The sequence below is a fragment of the Sardina pilchardus genome, chromosome 7 (assembly GCF_963854185.1).
Source record: "Sardina pilchardus chromosome 7, fSarPil1.1, whole genome shotgun sequence".
NCBI classification, from domain to species: domain Eukaryota; kingdom Metazoa; phylum Chordata; class Actinopteri; order Clupeiformes; family Clupeidae; genus Sardina; species Sardina pilchardus.
The window spans coordinates 17,277,728-17,292,737 of NC_085000.1; the positions used below are offsets into that span (position 1 = coordinate 17,277,728).

The 15,010-nt window shown below is 45.1% G+C and overlaps 1 protein-coding gene across 1 annotated transcript in view; it reads left to right on the top strand.

The window, feature by feature from the left end:
* Positions 1 to 15,010, top strand: part of cntn3a.1 (contactin 3a, tandem duplicate 1) — a 66,749-nt gene that overhangs the window by 32,703 nt on the left and 19,036 nt on the right. The window contains exons 8-10 of the mRNA XM_062540963.1: positions 1,095 to 1,234; positions 7,102 to 7,231; positions 9,680 to 9,830. Coding sequence (XP_062396947.1) covers positions 1,095 to 1,234; positions 7,102 to 7,231; positions 9,680 to 9,830 — 421 coding nt within the window. The remainder of the gene's footprint in view (positions 1 to 1,094; positions 1,235 to 7,101; positions 7,232 to 9,679; positions 9,831 to 15,010) is intronic.

Consider the following 15,010-nt stretch of genomic DNA (forward strand, 5'->3'; position numbering starts at 1 on the left):
CGAGGGAGGGGTTGTTTATCAGACTGCAGCCAGCTGGCACTAAAACTATATGGATGCTTTTCTTTTGCTTTTGCTCTTTATCGCCCTTCAAAGTTGGGTCCGGAGCCGTTCCATTTCACCAGCGCGACTTGTCCCATCTGATTATTTGTGAATGCTAATGTTATGATGAAACATCCCCCCATCATGAGCTATTCATGTCATCATTTGATTTAAAATTGATTTTGTACTTTGACCCATATAAAGTCTGGAGGCATTCATCATTAATATGTAAAGATATCAACCATAGCCTTGTGTATGTGAAATGCTACAGTTGAAGCCTGAATCGCTAAGCCACTAGTGCTTTTCTAACAGAGGGATAGACTGTGCTATCCATCACGGGCTGATGACATCAGGTGTTCGCTTCAGCTGCACTAGCCGTGATACAGAAGATTGTGACAGTCCTAAGATCAGTTACAGAGATTCCAGTCCTATACAATCTCACTCAGCCTAACAGAAATCAATTGCCCTGTGAGCAGCCCTGTCCATCAACCTTAAATAATAATACAAAAAAAAAAAAAGACAGAATGAAATATCCCTAACCCATGTCCAGTATCACTGCTATAGGAAGCACACTGGCATACATAAGGAGACAAATCTGACGTAACGTCAGTGTATATTTTTAGCTGTGCATTAAAGATAAGGCAGACAGCTGTTAGTGGTATACGGAAGCCAACTGGACACATATGGATGGTTGAAGAGGAAGATGTATGTTCCAGGCGGGGATAAAGCGTTGTTCCTCCATTTAACTGTAAAGGCAAATCCCTATTGAATAATGCATACAATGTAACCGCCGCTCTCGGAGATTCTAATGAGGGGCCGATTGATTAATGGCTTGGTTTATTCATTAATAGGCTCATTCAATGGTTGGTTGCCTCACTGATTTATCAAAACAATTTATCGATTTGCGTCTCTTCGCTGGGCAGGGGCCTAGCGTGAAGGTGAGGGTGTCATTTTGTGGGGGTTATTTCTGTTTTTTTGTTTTGTATTGTTTTTGCTTTTCCTTTTAATCTTTTGTTGTTGTTGATTTTCTTTTTTTCGGTCTCGTTCGCTCTCAGCGCCGCCTCAGCTGACGGAGAAGCCTCAGGACCTGCAGAGGCCGATCGACGAGTCGGTGGTGTGGGAGTGCAAAGCCAGCGCCAAGCCCAAGCCCTCCTACAGGTGGCTGAAGAACGGGGAGCCGCTGGAACCCATGGAGGTACAGTAGGACAGAGACACATCCACAGTTACATTCACATGGATTGCAGTATGTGAAGGAACTGACCATTTCTTTACATCAGTAATCACATGCATGTGACAAATAAACATCCTTCTATCCTTGTATCCATGAATCCTTGTATTTGTTAAGCTGACGCTGTCATCCAAAGCCACTTACAAATGAGGCGCAACATCCGAACTACAGTGCCTTAGATGTACTTTATAACAATAAATAGCACACTGACACACAGAACAGATAACCAGAGGAGGAAGGCTTATGCACAGATCAGAGGATTTATTCAAGAGAGATGTGAGTAGATACTGTAGAGCAAAAGTGCACCGTGAGTGTGGGAGATCAGTAATCTTCTTGAAAACGGTTTTACTCTTTTTAGGTGTCTTTCTGACTTGCACTGATTCAGTACACTTTACGTTTCTCAGTAACTGGTTCAATTAGTTCAATTAGTGGTTCAGTGATTGATATAGCATGATCCTTACATTTCCAAAGGTGCATGATCATCTTCATTACTGCCCATCCATGTAGCTGCAGGCAATAGAATGAGCTGCTGGAGCTTGGGTACTGGAGTAAGAGGAGTCACAGGAGTTCTTCTAGATGCCTTTTATGAATGCTACTGTGCTCATAGTCTTTGGTACACACACCAGGGATGGGTGGGTAGTGATGTAACCAGAGAGGGTTAAAGCGGAGCAAGAGGAGCAAACGTTCAACGATTTCCGCATTCTGTTTTCGCAAAGGGGAGGTAAATGTAAATGTAAGTGACGTTACATTTAAACTGAACTGCTTGCCGATCAATATCCCACTATGACGTCTTTCCTTAAGCAGACAGGAACTGTTCGAATTTTGCTTCCATAGAGATGCATTATGTTGCTCTATCTTGTCAGTAATGAAGGATCTTTGATGTAACTTTACTGACAGTCCACGATGACAGGCCATCCCCCTCCCACACGCCCCATTTTTTGTACAAAAGGCACTCCATGACCTGGGGAAATGGAGATCTATGTGACAACTGGAATTCCCCTGTAATGCCACTTTACTTTGCCTGTTCATCCATTTATTCGTATCCATCCAGCCTCTAGGAGAGCAGATGTTGTGAGATAGGGGGTGCCTCTTATGAAGCGTTTATACGTCCTCCCTCGCTCCTCGGGCCTCGATCCTCACTGATCGACATAAAGAATGATGGGGGGGGAAACAATGGGATAGTCTATCCAGTGTTAGTTATAGATCAGTGGGAACGCCCCTCGAGGATCGAGCATCGAGGATCGAGGAGGCATGTTGAGAGGCACCCACAGAGAGGGGATGGAGTTTTACGAAGGTTCAAATTAGTTCCTATATAGATGCCTGTTTGGTCCAATGCTGAATGCTGCTTTAATACTTAGTACTCCCTGAGGGGATTGGAAGGCCTGTGACTCACATAATGTTTTTTTGCAATACACAATTATATAGTTATTCATGTAACAGTTGTTTTTTATCCAAAGCCATGCCTTTTATCCAGTTACTTTTATCCAAAGCCGTCTGTCTGACCTGCTTTTATCCCAAGCAACTCAGACAGACAGGTGAGACAGGTACAGTAGTCTTCTGTAGGCGTTCCGTTCTCACTGGGGAATAGAACTCTGACCTTGGTGTTGTTAGCACATTTCTTAAGAGCTTCAGCTGCAGGTCCATTTCCCACAAACCAAACAAAAAGAAAAAAAAAGAATAAATAAATAAATATATTTGCACCTCAGCCCTGTATTGTATAAGTGTCTGTGGCTAAGTGTCTGCAGCGGGATTTCTTGTGTTCTTTGTGCCACAAGAGAGTTGAATTTAGGGGATTATATTAACTTGAGTAATGTTTCTGGACTCAAGTGCCCACAGTGGAGCAGTGTTTCACACTTTTTATAGTTTAGCTTTGCTCTTTCAACTTGTCTTATTTGTGCTGCATTAACATGCGCAACAGATAGGAATGCTTTTAATAAATAAACACAGGGCAGTGAGGGCACACTTTCCTATAGATCGGTAAATGGGTTATTCAACACTTGCTCTAATTGTTCATATTTGAATAATCAGTCCTTGATGTCTGTTTAAAGTTGAATATGTGCCTTCGGTAAGGAGAACAAGAGGAGCGATATGGTAGCACCATCAAGGTCATGCCCAGGGAGCAAACCTGCTGATATGTTGATAAGACATACAGTGTGGCTCTCACGTATTGTACGGATTCCAGTCCCTTACCAAGACATTATTCTACAGTAAATGATGGCTAATACAAATAACAAAAAACAACAGCAACAGCAACACAGACATTGTAATGCCACGTTATGGGTTCATGGTAAGAATTGACACACATACCATGGGGCAGTCAGTCCGACTGGTTGTGGCAGCAGACCGAAGCCTTTCATTCTGTTACAGTTTAACAGACAGAATCCAGGCGAGGCGATTTAATGCCGTTCTTTAAAACAGAAATCCCTGCAGTAATCTCCCTGCAAAGCTCCCTCTTTGCTCCCAGTATTACGACTAATCCAGCAGTTGAAAGAGCAACTTTCCTGCATGGTAATGGCCCCTCTGTGCTGTAATTGGGAGGATAGTCAGGACCTGCATGCTCTAAAGGTGCAAGTCAAAGCCATCATGGAGGCGGGTTGTGACTGCAGGCATGTCAGGGGAAAAAAATAAGAACGCATCTGGTGAGTGATGAATATGACAATCATTCATAAATAGAATCTCCTTTGATGTTAGACACTGCTGGGAGTACGGGCTTTTTTTTGGTTATTCAGTAGATTGAGCACAGAAGTGCAAAATGTTAAATTGACCTACATTGAGTGATCTTACAGTCTTTGCCATGTATGTGTACTCGCGATAGGTGTTTATGTTGGTAGATGGCATTCTGAGCCTGGTTTGGAGGCAGTTAGTGAATGCTGCAGGTGCAGGTCGCTGGACAGATGCAGGGTCAGGCAGAAAGCAGCTCTGATGTGAGACCACGGCCCAAGGCGTTCTTCTGCAAATCCTCAAATGGCATCATTAGTACATTGGCCTGCTAGCTTTGCTCAGCTATGCTCGGTTTAATGCAGTCCAACTTCATTATCCAGTATTCCTGTGGCGCCCTTAACACTTCTAGTGTCTCATTGCACGGATTCTAATAAGAGCAAAGACTGACATGTAATCTTGCTCCAGTGAGGTCTCAAAAGAGTGGAGGTGGTGGATGCCATGTTGTGTTATTGATTAAACATGGCTAGCTGGCTGGCAGCGTGTCTCCACTCCGGGTCATTGTCACCTCAGGGCAGATACACTGTGTCACACTTGTCCACGTCTTCAGTGGTGTGAGAAATGCTCAGTGCTATTGAATGATATCACAGCCAACATTCTGCTGTAAATTACCGTGTATTCAATGTGAATGGTTTTTTTTTCAATTATTATTATTTTATGTCTTTTCACACGTGAATCTTACTGTAATATGTTTAACTGAAATAGAACAAACTAGTCATGTTTCTCGAGCAAGTCTCATTTTCTTACTGTTACCTAGTTACTGTATCTGGAGCTGAAGTATTTGGAAAAAAAGTGACAGAGGAAAAGGTGTAGTATATTAATGAGCTATAGTGTTACTCTTCTGAAAATGTCACCGTTTCCTGCCAGAAAGGATTTAATCGATTTTCCCTGCCAAAGGTCAAGCATGTAAAAAAAAAAAGAAAGGACAAGGAGGAGGAGGAACGAGAAAGGTGGCATGATTTGTTATTTCCCATTAAAGAAAGCATGTGCGATAGGCCCTTTATTCTGTTCTTAATCTGACCGCGCGTCAGAAATACCGGTCGTCTCACCGACAGCCGCCTCGGCGTACGTATCATTCCCATCACGCTGCGCTGAGACCGGAGACCTGGGAGCAATTCTGCTGGCGAGGCCGGACTGTCACCAAGATGGATTAATGACGTCTGTTGTCTAGTGTGTTTTTTTTTGCCCTTCCTGTTTTTTAAGTGCTCCCGCATGTAACATAGAGGTGTGTGTGCGGAACAGCTGCCAGCATTCCATGGAAGCCCCTGCGATGGGCGCTCACCTCGTCAGCCTGTAATCTCAGCGATTCAGCATAAGGTGCGCGCGAACGAGGGCCTCTGTGGCCGACGTGAGAAAGTGCTGATTTTAGGGGAACGTCAGGCCTAATTAATGACGGCCATAAAGCTGATCTATGCTGCCATTTGTCTCCTCTGCCAGCAGGGGATCTTTTGAGTTTCCCCACGGAGTCCTCCAGCCGCTCCATCCCACAATTCACTGCAGCGCAGCGCAGCACACACACAACTCAACGCTCTGTCATAAGACGGATATAAGCATGTCATATACATGTCATTACATACGCCATGTTGTGGTTTTAAGCCCCGTGCCAATTTTTGTCCAGTGATATAACGCTGCCATGAGACCATTATTAGTCAGTTTATCACAACTTTTATGACCATTATTTTCCATCAAAGCCTAAGTCACTTGCTTATAAGCTGTCTTAGCATCCAACTTGACGAGAACGGTCAGAAAGACGACCAAAAATGAAGACATCGTGCCACAGTTATATTACTACAAATATTTTTTTCAGAAAAAAAGAAAGAAATCTGGAATAATATGGTTATGTTTATGCTCTTGTTTTTTTTTCTTCAAGCTGCATATTACTGTACATGTCAATCCATTGTCATGGTTACGAAATCATCTGAAACAACCTGTCATAGAGACTTACTGTGCCCGGACATGTGACACACACGGTGCACAAATAGACAAGGCCTTGACCTTGCCCCAAACCAAAAAGACAAACTTAGAAAGACGTAATCACCTGTCAGCTCTCACCTGTCTGTCTGAAGTGTACAGGTTGTCACTGCTACTGCCATGACCCCCCCACCCCCCACCCCCAACACACACACACACACACACACACACACACACACACACACACCCCTGGTTGTGCTCAGTGGGAGGTGGACCCAGCAGGTGGGATGAAGAAGGGTTCCCCTGCGTGACACGAGGGTATTCATGCTCAGTGTGGGCTCTTCATGTGTCACCACCAGAGGCTTAATCCCTGTCACATGAGACGACACGACAGTTCCTTTCAAAACGCTCGCTCCTCCAAAGGATCCGACTCTGAACACATCAAACACGCCGCACTCCGTTACATCAAAGCAAGGGGAGCGCTCGTGTGCCATCTTAGTGACCTAGTACCTTCTTATGACACTAATGTCATTAAGCCTCCGAAAACTACTGTTAAAAGGATAGCGTGTGTGTGTGTGTGTGTGTGTGTGTCTGTGTGTGTCTGTGTGTGTGTGTGTGTGTGTGTTTGTCTGTTTGTTTGTGTGTTTGTGTGTGTGCTATAAATATTTATTAATCACAATATTTTTCCCTCCGAGTCAACAAGATTGGCCATGACTACATGAATGCTATTTTTCAAATCCACTTATGGGAGCACAACACCTTTATGCACAGGGCTCTTGAGGGATCTTATGCTGGTGTGTGATACAGTAGGACTATATCTGCTTGGCCACTCTTCAGCTCTTCAGAAACAACTTGCCCTCTTTTCAAATGTGACTCTTTCCTTAAGTGTTCCTTTTTTCAAGTCTGACCTTATACCAACTGTATACCTTCTTAAGTGTTCTTAGAACTACAGTAAATCCATATGCTGTGATTATCTTTTGCAGAGACTCGGACAATAGTGCCTGACATCTTCTATAGAGTTGTAGTATAGTAGACTGAGAGCATATATAACAAAGGTGTGGATGAATGAATGATAAATGCAATTGCAGCAGCAAAACCATGTACTGTACTGTACTGTACATCATCTTCCATAATAGCAGAACATTTGAGCACAATGGTGACTCAAACCTGTCTTTAATATGCGCCTCTCTGTCCTTTGTGTCCAGAACAAACTGCAGGTCGTCAACGGAGCCCTGGCCATCTCGTCCTTGACCCTGTCGGACGCCGGGATGTACCAGTGTGTGGCGGAGAACCGGCATGGCCGCGTATTCACCAACGCCGAGCTCAGGGTCATCGGTGAGGCGGCTTTTTCTCTTTTTTTCCCCGAGACACTTTCTACCGTTTCATTATTCTCAACACAACCACTGTTGTCAGGGATATATAGCCCTGGACAGACAGTCATTCAGTCGAGACCAAATGGGAGATGGGTCCCAAAAAAACTGACTCTGTGATTTGTCCTCCTTGTGCTGGGAGTGCAGGGCACTGTCTCTCTGCCCCTCCTAGTCTCTCATGGGAGTTGTGCAAATGATCTAAGTTTTGGAGGGGAGAGCAGCACTCCTCCTCTAATAGGCTGTGCATGTCCGACATATCATTTTAATGATATGCTGTTGTTAAGATGCCACGAGTTGTTTTGACTGTGTAATTACTTTATGTACACTTGCGTCGTAACTCATTTCCGGAAGAAGAAAACACTCTTTCCAGAGCTGTGTGTTTTTTTTTTTTTCCTCTGGAGTTTTAGACTTTTCTCTCCCGGAGAGATGGAGTGACTGTCGCCGACTTTAATCGTCAGACCTATTGTCACTGCTGAGATTAATGGAGATGGCATTTCATCCTTGTTTTTGCAGAGGGTGACAGAAACTAATAAGAACGCGGCTTTATGCACGCACACACACACACACACACACACACACACACACACATACACACACACACACACACACACACACACACTCCAGCTCCAGCGTGTCTTTGAAGAAGCCTGCGCTGCCTCGGTGTGCATAGTGAGGGAGGCAGAGTGGTGTATAGCAGGTGGGGCCATGGCTCCACCAAACACAGCCATGAAGGACTGCAGGAGACTGGGAGAGACGAGTCTCGTCCTCATGCCCTCTATACTCCTCTCCTCTCTCTTTTCCCTTCTCTCCACTTTTTCTCTCTATATCTCTCTTTTCCTCTTCTCTCCAATTTTTCTATCAGTACTCTTCCTCCTCTCTCCCTGTCTCCTTTCCTCCTCTCTCCCTCTTTTCATCATCTCGCTCCACTCCTCTTCTCTCTCCTCTTCCTCTTCTCTCCCTCTTTTCATCATCTTGCTCCACTCCTCCTCTCTCTTTTGAACTCTTTTTAACTCCTCTTTCTTGTTTCCTCCTCTCTGTTTTCCTCTTCACTCTCTATTCCTTCTCTCTCTCCTCTCTACTCCTTCTCTCTTCATTCCTCTTCTCTCACTACTTCTCCCCTCTTTCTCCATTCCTCCTCTCTCTCTCTCTCTCTCGCTCTCTCTCTCTCTCTCTCTCTCTCTCTGCTTGTCTCACATTTTTCAGCAGACATCTTAATTTGACCACAGGAGAGACAGTTAAGAGAAAAACCCAGTAGGCTCCTCATATGAATATGTCTTATGAAAGGCATCTTCCAGCTTTCAGATGCACACTCTCTCTCCCTCTCTCTCTCTCTCTCTCTCTCACACACACACACACACACACACACACACACACACACACACACACACACACACACACACACACACACACACACACACACACACACACACACACACACACACACACACACACACACATACACACACACAGACACATACTCTCTCACACTCACAAATGAATATTTTATTATTGCCAGCACAGTACCAGTGCACCATGGCCATAGAGGTTTTGTTTCCGTTCCATATGATTTCCGTTCCTGTTTTTTTACCAGAACACCCAGGCACATGCCCCTCTGTGTTCTGAGGCTATGCAGCCTCACTAGGTTGATAAGGAACAAAAGCGTTGGTCCTGGGGGCCACTCCATTTGACTTGCTCACACATACTGTAGCTATGCACACATATTGCAAATGTGCACACACACACGCACACACACAGGTACATGTAAGGCCGTAAAGAGTTTCAGGAGAGGGGGATAGAGAAAAGTGAAATGGAGATGTATTTTCAGAGAGTATATATATGCAGCACTCTGTGACAGTCATATCACTTCTATTTATCGCTCACACTGTTAGACCTACTAAAAAGTTGTTCTCCAACACACACACAGACACACACACACACACACAGACACACACAGACACACACAGACACACACAGACACACACAGACACACACAGACACACACACACACACACACACACACACACACACACACACACACACACACACACACACACAGACACACACACATGTAAATGTGTCTTATTAAAGGCTGTCTGCTGCATACTCCCACACCTGCGGTGCCAGTCTGCATGTAGGCTTGTACTGTCGTGTGGTGTGAGAAATCCTTGATTGATGTTGATGATCAAAACAGTTCCTGAGTGTTATTTGATGAGCGGTGTTGGCAGGGCCTTCCTTCTGTCCAATTTCTCCTCTGTTTCTTTTCATTTTCATTTCTCTTCCCTCTCTCTCTCCCTCTCGCTCTCTCTCTCTTTATTCTCTTCCCTCTCTCTCTCTCTCTCTCTCTCTCTCTCTCTCTGCCTTCCCTTTTTTTGTGCTGAGTCTAAACCCTGGTGGGTGTCTCTCCCCCGTGCAGCTGTGGCGCCGGATTTCTCGTCGAGCGCGGTGCGGAGCCAGACTCTGGCCAGGCAGGGGGGCGACGTGCTGATGGAGTGCCGGCCCAGGATGTCCCCTCGGGGGATGATCTCCTGGAGGAGGGGCAAGGAGGCCCTGCGGGAGAGCCACAGGTAGGCTACTGTATAGCACGGCTCGGTGCAGAGCGGCGCTAACCAGAAGAGCGTGCGCGCGCGCACACACACACACACACACACACACACACACACACACACACACACACACACACACACACACACACACAGACAGACAGACACACACACATATACACACACACAGACACACACACACACACACACACATATACACACACACAGACACACACACACACACACACACACACACACACACACACACACACACACACACATATACACACACACAGACACACACACACACACACACACACACACACACACACACAGACACAGACACACACACACGCACACACTCTCCTACCTGTCACTCTCACTGTTAGACACTCACATACACTCATATCTGCACATACATACACCCACACAAACTTCTGTTTGTCACTTAGACACACTTAGTCACACACTCACATGCACAAGCACTCACCCACAGCTCTCGCTCTCTCTCTCTCGCGTGCGCACACACAGAGACTGAACAATAAACAGGACAAGTAGAAAAGGGTCTTTTGTAACAGTGACAGTATCGTCTCATTCATCAATCTATTGACACGGTCATGTAATCATAATGTACTAATTAAAGAAAACGGTGAACATTTACCATTGCTATTTGATAAACCAATACATTTTAATGTATTCAATATAATTTAATGTATACAAATCAATAATGGCAATAATACTCCACCTTTTTTTAATGCCTTTATTGATTTAACTTATATGTTACATAACGCACATTAACTTGAATGGATTTTTTTTAATTATTATTATTTCACTCTGAAAGACACAATCATCAGCTGACCCTTTGCACCTTCCTTTGAGAGCGAGTCCTGGGCTGTGATGGAGTAGTTAAGATTTTTAGAGTTTTATCCAGAGGCATATTGATTTGAGAGAGAATGGCCAGGACTCCTCAAGTGGGTCCTTTGAGAGATTGGTGGGACTCTGAGCTGTGGCAAAGGCCTTGAGCCATCCGGAGGTTGGAGGAAATCATTAGTAACAATCACTCAGGGTGGAGGCGAGGTAAACACACACACACACACACACACACACACCTCCCTCTCTCTCTGTCTCTCCATCTCCTTCTCTCTCTCTCTCTCTGTCTTTCTCTCTCTTTCTCTGTGCGTCTCAAACGTGCACACCACAATCCACATACACAGACACACACACACACACACACACACACACACACACACACACACCTACGCTTTTTAATCCATTGAGGTTGTAGACGATCTTATCTCATTGAGACAGCATGATACCTCTTCCTCTTGGGGACACAAGAAAGCAGGAGAGGTCAGTAGGGAAGAAAATGAATGGCTGCATACCCCACGTCTAGGGAGAGAGTTCACCATGACTATGAGTTCTCATCTCTCTCTCTCTCTCATCTCTCTCTCTCATCTCTCTCAGCTCTCTCTCTCTCTCTCTTTCTCATCTCTCTCAGCTCTCTCTCTCTCTCTCATTCTCATCTCTCTCTCTCTCTCTCTCTCTCTCTCTCTCTCTCTCTCATCCTCTCTCTCTCTATCATCTCTCTCCCTCTCCCTACCCCACCCCCCCCCCCTCTCTGCCTGTAGTGCAGTAGGCAGCTGAGTCCTATGGCTGTGAAAGTGGCTGTGGCTGTGTGCTGTGAGCGCTGCAGTCTCTGTTGCTCTTCCCTCAGCGCCGTGTGAATAATGGAGGAGAGAGGAGACATTTAATGTCCCTCCGTCCTCGTAATGGCCGGGGTGGCGTCCCTCTCTCCGTCCCCGTAATGGCCAGGGTAGCGTCCCTCTCTCGGTCCCCGACGACGTCCCGTTTTCAGAGACAAAGATGCAGAACACAGGTGTTTGCCAACGCTCTCTCCTCCTACGCGGCTTTGTTGGAGATAAAAAGCAGCCTGATTGTGCGCTGCCTGTCATGATTAAATTGGGATAAATTTGTTCTCGCCGTGCAATTTCTTTCCCTTGTGTGACTTAATCAGTCGCCTCAAGAGAGAGGTTTGAGCGTGTGCCAAGCGAGGGGCCTCATTTCAAAACTGTTCAAGGTGTAGACCGTGATCCAGATGAGAGGTTGAGCTCAACGGCCAATCAACAACACTCATCTTCTATGTAGCCAATCAAACACTAGAGCTCAAGCTCCGCTTGCTGTTGATTGGCTGGGGAAGTTAATAATGGCTTGGTCCCATTTACACAAACAGAACTTTGCATGCATGTTTGTTTGTTAGTTTGTTTGTTTGTGTGTTTGTTTGTGTTTTTTAACCAACACATACACACACAGTGTCTGAATTTGATGAAAATTCAGAGTGATGGAATGATTATAATCAAAGATTATAGCCTTTGATACAAAACTCATAACACACACACACACACACACACACACACACACACACACATTTGTAATTGTACCCTAGCCGTATCTGTGTGTGCCAGCTTAATCATACAGAAGTGAGACAGTCCTAACGCTGTGCTGCACCAGACTCCCCCAGGGCCCTCACGCTGAGAGCGCAGCCAGCCAGGCTCTCTCTCCGTCATTAGGTGGAGGTGGTGGGACTCGTCTGATCGGAGATTAATTGCATTAATTGCATTAGCGGCTTTTTTTTGCCGTGTCACGCGGTAATCCATCTTAGCCGTGGCGGTAAATCAGCTCGGGATGTGCTATCGAATCCTGACTTTGCCTCAAGCAAAGTTATTGAGTTAATACCGCAAGACCAAAGGCATCTGTTTGTGGCACTGATGTCCTGATAACCAGCAGGAAGGCGCCCAGGCTAACCAGGAATGGCATGGGCTTGTGTGGCTGTAGAGGCTCAGGAGCCTTCAGTTGTTCAGTTAAGCTAGCACCTAATATCCCATCTGTGGAGATCTGGTTGTAATTTAAAAGCAATGTGTGCCAGGATTAAACATCTGTATACCCTGATGAACATTATGTGCATGCCACTGTGTGGGTCTGCATTGTATGCCATGGCCATGACCTTGCCGTCCATATGGCACAGTGTGCTTCCTGAATTATTCTGAAAGTTTATATACAGGTACATCATTTTCACTGACTCAGATCATAGTTTCCCAGTTCACAGAATTCACAGCTATATTAAAATAGCCCCACATCATCACTTACTCTTCACCATACCTAGAGATTGGCATGGTTTTATTGCAGTTAGCTTATTAGCTGGTTTCATTCTCATTGAGCTCAATGCAAGGCAACCAGCTAATATTTCCTTTTTTTTTTATTTAAGGCATTAAGATGAATTTCCAAAAGATGATTTTATATTCCTCTTTAGTCAACTTTACCATGTGTTCCAATACTTATGGAGGGCACTGTATATGTGATTTTTAAAAAATGTAAACTCGATGTCAAATGTTAATGTAATAATAATAATAAGTATATTTTACTCAACTCACGTGAATTGAAGTTGATTTGGGTTAGGCCTCCTCAGGATACATGGCGGCCCCTTTCAAAAATAGACACCTCTTGGATTCTATCCCCACAAATCCTCCCCAAGAGCTGCGCTGGGGGCACCCTCAACCTTAATGTGATGGCAGAGATGTAACTAATCCTGTGTTCAGGTCTCTGGAGTTAGTCCTTAATCATACATCCTCCGCACTGATAATAATACCTCATATTGCGACAGAATTAATTCACTTCCACAGTGCATGTCTGCAAGAGGAAGAGTCTGTAAAAGCTTTGGCCTCCCAAGCCCAAATAAGTGGATAATGAAATATCAGACGTTTCCCCAAATTTTATATTAGGTTTTAGAAATTGCATTCAAAGTAATTGTTTTGGTGGATTTTGCCAGTTTAACAGCCTGTCAGCCTACTTTTGGGCACAACCATAAATGTGACGTAATGCATTCTTGTGTGAGTGAAATGCATTCAGCGGCACACAGAGCTCAGCGATGGTGAAGTCAACACTGTAGAGGTCTGTAGGAGTCTGTGAGAGAGACAGACCAAAATAAGAAAGGGAAAAAAAAGAAAGAAAACAATCTGAGTTGACATGAATGTCAGAGGCGAGACGTGTGGGGTTTTTTTTGCAGCTTGCAATCCTTCACCTATTGACTAGCAAATGTTTACCCCCAAGGCCTTTCTCTTTATTAACCCCACACACTTTTGGTGACAACCATATTGATAGTTAGCACTCCGGGGAGATGGAGGCTGCAGAGTAGAGGCCGTCCGTGTGTTTTAATATGGAGGCGGAATGGCCTCTGTGTTAACACTGTGGATTTGCTGCGAGACAGGTTGTGCATCTGTTCGCAGTCCTGCTGCTAGGATCACTCTCTCTCTCTCTCTCTCTCTCTCTCTCTCTCTCTCTCTCTCTCTCTCTCTCTCTCTCTCTCTCTCTCTCTCTCTCTCTCTCCGCTTTATCCATGTCTGGATTATGTTTTTCAGCGCTGGCCTCCTGGTAGTTATTTGTGAAGGAGAAGGCTTTTTATTAGAGCCGTGCGGTCGGGGAGTAAGCGTGGTCAAGTGGTGTCTCCGTCTTTGTAATGGGCGAGGTTCTGACATGCTTGGTCAAAGGAACGTGAGTTTCTTTATTTGGCACAGTGAAATAAGGCCTTTTCTGAATATCTGGGTTCACTGAATTCAGCATAGAATTTTAGAAACGTTGTGGAACAGAATCTTATGTTGGAATGTTCAAAACCCCACACCTTTAACAGGGGAGCTACACAAGCCGTGTAACTGAAGCGTTCTGCTTGCGACGCGTATGCTGCAGCAGTCAATAATCACTATAATCAATGGAAGTAGCTTCACCAGATGCGACAGTGGGGCGTACGTTCGGAAAAAATAGACCAGTCTTCAATGGATTTTACGCGTCACGAACGGAACGCTCCAGTTACGCGCCCGGTGTAGCTCCCCTGTAAGGCCCAATTCACACCAAAGATCTGTGACGAGACTAAACGGTTGCTGTAGGAGTTGCAGCGGTGTGAATTAAATGTTGCCCGTCATTGCAAACCATCGCAAAGCATTCAACATGTTTGATCGCAGGTTTTAGAACGTTGCAACTCATGTCAACGCAAATCTTTAGTATGAACCCCCCTCCCCCCCGCCCTAAGGGTTAAGGACAATGAGACAGAGGAATAATTGAGGAGTAGAACATGTCCTCGGATAGGTAGGCTATGGACAGAACTGTCTACAGTAGGCTATGGACAGAACTGTCTACAGTAGAGGTGTTAATCCTCC